Source organism: Aethalodelphis obliquidens, unplaced genomic scaffold (genome assembly GCF_003676395.1).
Source record: "Aethalodelphis obliquidens isolate GAN/ISIS:26980383/991018 unplaced genomic scaffold, ASM367639v1 scaffold69, whole genome shotgun sequence".
NCBI classification, from domain to species: domain Eukaryota; kingdom Metazoa; phylum Chordata; class Mammalia; order Artiodactyla; family Delphinidae; genus Aethalodelphis; species Aethalodelphis obliquidens.
The window spans coordinates 7,915,264-7,920,058 of record NW_020838013.1 but is presented as its reverse complement, the minus strand read 5'-3'; the positions used below and the strand labels follow the sequence as shown (position 1 = coordinate 7,920,058).

The 4,795-nt window shown below is 66.3% G+C and overlaps 1 protein-coding gene across 1 annotated transcript; it reads right to left on the bottom strand.

Moving 5' to 3' along the window:
- Nucleotides 1-245: 245 nt before the first annotated feature.
- On the bottom strand, nucleotides 246-2,841 carry CDKN1C (cyclin dependent kinase inhibitor 1C). Its single transcript, XM_027090366.1, has 4 exons — nucleotides 2,564-2,841; nucleotides 1,734-2,383; nucleotides 1,067-1,203; nucleotides 246-971 (listed from the first exon to the last, which is right to left on the bottom strand). The coding sequence occupies exons 2-3, from the start codon at nucleotides 2,371-2,373 to the stop codon at nucleotides 1,070-1,072; spliced, it is 774 nt and encodes a 257-aa protein (XP_026946167.1). The 5' UTR covers nucleotides 2,374-2,383; nucleotides 2,564-2,841; the 3' UTR covers nucleotides 246-971; nucleotides 1,067-1,069.
- Between the last annotated feature and the right edge of the window lie 1,954 nt (nucleotides 2,842-4,795).

Genomic DNA, 4,795 nt, shown 5'->3' with positions numbered 1-4,795 from the left:
GTGTGTGTGTGTGTGTGTGTGTGTGTGTGTGTGTGTGTGTGTGTGTGCGCATGTGATAAATGCAGAGCGAGGGCGGGGCCGCTCATCCCTAAATTAGGGCCCTGGAGCAGGTGGGCGTGGGCCAGCCCTGCCAGGAGAAAGCCCCCCTCCCTCCCTTTAGGGCTGCCCCCTGGGTTCTAACTCCCTAACATTTGGGGGTGCCGGAGGGGAAAGCTGGAGGCAGTACAAGCACACACGGAGCTGAGTTGCAGCATTATTCGGCCTCTTTATTTAGAACCCGGCGGACGAGGAGCCGGGGCAGTGGTGCAGACGGCTCAGGAACCTTTTTTTTTTTTCTTTTTTTTTTCTTTTTTTTTTTTCTTTTAACAGATTTGTCTTCAAGTTTAAAATAATCATAATAGTAAAAAGAGACAGCGAAAGCGCGAAGAGACTGCAAGCTAGATGGGCTTGTACGGCAGCTACAGCTTGTGAGCGACCCCCTCCCCCCAGAGTCCGCTATAAAAAATAAATTTACATTTGTCGATAACCAGATGCGAGTGAGGTGCCTTTGGCATAACCAATAACCGAGCTAGCGCGTGGCAGAGCGGCCCACGCCTCGACATAAATAGAAAATATAAGTTAGTATAACTTTAAAAACTTTTTGTACAAATATACATGTTTTTTTCCTTTTTTCCTTTTTTTTTTCTTTTTTCATTTTTTTGCACTGAGTTTCAGCAGAGATTAAACATTTTATATAAATGACTCTTAAAGCTTTACACCTTGGGACCAGTGTACTCCTCGTGCAGAATACATTTAGATATAAAAGACGTTATTAATACATTGCACAGTTTTCAAACTTTAAACACAAAACCGAACGCTGCTCCGTGGCAGCTGCCGCCGGTTGCTGCTACATGGACGGTCCCAGCCGAGGCCCAGCGCTCCTCTCCTGTCCGCTGCCCAGCGGGCTCCCTCGGGGCTCGTTGGGCGCGAGGCTGCGGGAGAGAGGTGCGGTGAGCGAGCGGCGACAGACTGGCCGCCGGGACCCCGCGGGACGCCCCTCCCCGCCCGCCCCGTCTGCCGCGCTCACCTCTCATCGCAGCCGCTTGCGCGGGGTTTGCTCAGCCGAGCCGACGGCTGGAGCGGCGCCGGGCGCGGCGCATCCCGCGGGAACCTCGTTCGACGCCTTGGCTTCGGGCGCGGGTCTCTTGCGCTTGGCGAAGAAATCTGCGGGCCACAGCGCGCGCGGCCGGTCAGGGCGGGGCCGGCCGGGGAGCCCAAGAGGGTGCCGGGAGGAGGCGCGGGCGGCTGGGCGGCCGGTGGGGGGGCGCCGTCCCCGCCCGCGCCGAGGTCCGCGGCGGGTCAGCTTTGTTTACGTCGCCGCGCAATGTGCTGTGTAAGCATTTCCCCTTGTCCCGCGGCCAAGCCCCCCGGGGCTACCGCCGCGCTTAACCCCCTCCGCGCCGCGATCGCCGCGCCGGGCCGCGCCCAAGGAGGGTCTCCAGTGGCCCGGGCGAGGATCGCGCTCGGAGGGGGCCAGAGCGCGCCCTCCCAACCCTCCCGCGCGAACCTCTCCGGAGCACAACAACAGGGCGGGGACGGGGTGCGGGCGCTGCCTCGCCCCGCGCGCTGCGGGCCCTTTAACGCCACGGAGGAGGCGGGGACCAAGAGAGGCCCCCGAGGGCCTGGGAGCCCGGCCGGCCGGACAAAGCAGGGCCGGGCCGGGCCGGGCCGGGGCGGGGCCGCGCGGGACTCACCGGAGATGAGAGGCCCGGACAGCTTCTTGATCGCGGCGCCTCCGGCGGCGGCAGTGGTGGCAGCGGCGGCGGCAGTGGCGGCGGCGGCGTTGGTGTTGGTGGCAGTGGCGGCAGTGCCCGGCGCGGGGCGCCCCGAAATCCCTGAGTGCGGCGGCTCGGCCAGGGGCTCCTGGCTGCGCGGCGGCGGGACCGCCTCCGGCTCAGAGCTCTCCTGCGGCGCCGGGGCCGGGGCCGGGGCAGGCGCTACGGACGGGCCGCTGGACGGCGACGCCGGCGCCTCCCCGAGGCCGTCGAGGGACTCATCGGCCGGCGGCCCGGAGGGCGGGCTATCGCCCGCGCCGTCCGGGCGGGGACGAGGCGCCAGGAGCAGGCGACAGCGCCCCACCTGCACCGTCTCGCGGTAGAAGGCGGGCACGGAGTCGCTGTCCACCTCGGTCCACTGCAGGCGCCCGGGGCCCCGCAGTGGCACGTCCTGCTGGAAGTTGTAGTCCCAGCGACGCTGGTCCTCGGCGCTCAGCTCGGCTAGGCGCATCTGCAGCTCGCGGCTGAGCTCCTCGTGGTCCACGGGCCCGAAGAGGCTGCGGCAAGCGCTGGTGCGCGCGAACAGGGGAAAGGTGCGGCGGGCGACCAGGCGCTCCATTGCCGACGCGCTGCGGAGATACGCATCGGACTTTTCCGGGGGCTGCGCGGGCCGGGCGGCGGGAGAGGAGAGGAGAGGAGGAGGAGGAGGAAGAGAGGAAAGGAGGGCGGAGGCCGGGCGCAAGTGAGACCCCGCGCGCCGGAGTCTGCATTTGCAAAGGGACGCGCTGGGAGGGCGGCGCGGCGGCTACCTGGCTGTCGGGCCGTGGACTGCTCCTGAGTCTCGCTCGCTGTGTCGTCCGGCCGGCGGCCGCGCCCCCTCGGGTGCCTGTCCTCGCTCGCTCGGCTAGCCCTGGCCTGGCTGGCACCCACCGAGCGCAGAGCACTTGGCCTGTGGAACGCCCAGTCCTCGCGCGCCCCTTTATACGCGAGGGTCCCACCCCCCCGCGCACGGGCCGCGCTGCTATTAGCATAATGTAGTATTTTCAGTTTCAACAACACCGCGGCGATTGGCCGGCGCCGCGCTGCCCCCGCCCCTCCGGCGGTCCGGCCCCCGCCCGCCGCCCATTGGCCCTGCGCACACACCCACCCGAGGGCGGGGCGGGGCGCGAGGGCCGATTGGCGGGGCGCGGGGCGCGCGCAGCGGCGGGGGAGGGGGCGGTGCGCGGGGCGGGGCCGGAGTTAAAGGGCGCTGCGGGCGGTAACGTGACACCGCGGCGCCCCGCCCCCTCGCCCCATCCCCCCCACCCCCACCCCACCCCCACCCCCGCCCCCGCTCCCGCCCCCCGCCGGCTCCTTTGTCTGCAGGCGGGGGCTGCTCGGCGGCGGTGGCGCGGGCGCCCCCCCCACCCCTGCTGGCGTGCCCTACCGGGCGCGGCGGGCGACGACCCCCGGCAAGACCGGCGTTCGGCCTGGCCCGACTCGCCCCCCGGGGGCACCCAGCCCAGCCGCCCGCGCTCGCCCTTGGGCCTCCCGCGCCAGTTGACGGGCCTTTAACCCGCCGCGGCCAGCTCGTCCCTGGCTGGAGCTAGATAGGGTCTTCGGCTGCCCCCGCGCGGCCTGCTGCGCCCGAGGCTTGTGTGCCTGGCAGGGTTCCGCGCACCTGGAGCCCTAACACACCTGCTAGACCTAAGGCCCACGAGTGAGCGGGGAGAGGAGTTTGGGGGGCCGGGGGAGGGAGGCTCTGCTCCGCTCTTTCTCCAAGGGCAAAGTGGCAGACACCTTGAGAGCTGGCCCACAGTCGCCTGGAGCCAGGGTCTGGAGACTGTAGCCCTTGGGGCCGTAAGTCCTGCGCAGTGGATGGGAAACTGGCCGTGCCCATCCTGAGCTATGCGCCCTGTGACATCCTGAGCTACGTCACTGACTGGGTGCTCGGCCACTTCAGGCTTGGCCAGGCCGGGGGTTGGCTGGCTGGCTTTTGGACAGGGCGCTGAGGGCTTCTCCACTAGGGTGGGGCTGGCCCTGCCCAGCCTGGGACCCTGACTGTGCACGCTGATCCTCCCGGCCAGGCTTATCCCTTGTCACACAGGGAACCGCCAGATGGGGTGGGGGCGGGGGGGGCAGCAGAGAGCAGCCACGAGGGCGCCCAGGCAGCCCTGGTCCAGCTGCTTATAGGAGCTGCGCCTCTGTGTCTCCATCCTGGAAGGCTAGCACCCCCTCATTTGTGCCCAGGAAACGTGTTGGTTGGGAAAGTACACACCCAAGAATGAATGACAGGGCATGCGAGCCAGTGGGCCCTACCACAGTGTCAGGGAGAGAAGAAGCCAGCCCAGAAAGGGAAGGACCTGCCCGGCAAGGCCTATGACCCTGCTCCCCCGCTTCTTGGTGTGGCCCCTGGCTCTCCCCAGTGGCCATCCCATCGGGGCCAGGCCACAGGAGACTGTAACTTTCTGCAGCTATGTCCTTGGCCCAGCCTGTCCCAGGGCTGGGGGCCTAGGAAATGCCTCCAGCAGCTCAGGTGGGGAGGGGGACGGCCAAGCTCCTGCTGGAGGGCCCAGCAGGGCCCTGAGCTCCCAGCCCCTGTCCTGGGTGAGCCCACGAGCCCAGTGAGAAGGGAGCTGGGGCCGACCCAACCCAACCTGCCTGCCTCCCCCGCAGGGTCAGGTGGGTTCCAGGTCCCTTCAGGGACGGGACTCCTTGCTAGCATGCAGACGTGTCCTGGAGGAGGCTTGTGGAGGCAAGGTTTGGGATGAAGGCCAGCAGAAGAAGCCATCAGCCCAGCTAAGGGACAGGGCACGTTGCCACTCTCGGCTCTTGACAGCAGGACCAAAGTGGATGCAAAGTTGATGATTTGTGTTATATTTCTTTCCTCTTTTTTGTGCATTCTATTCCAACTTTTCCACAAGTACAGTTGGTACAAATTTTTTTAATTAATTTATTTTTGGCTGCGTTGGGTCTTCGTTGCTGCGCGGGCTTTTCTCTAGTTGCGGTGAGCAGGGCTATTCTTCGTTGTGGCGCGCCGTCTTCTCATTGCAGTGGCTTCT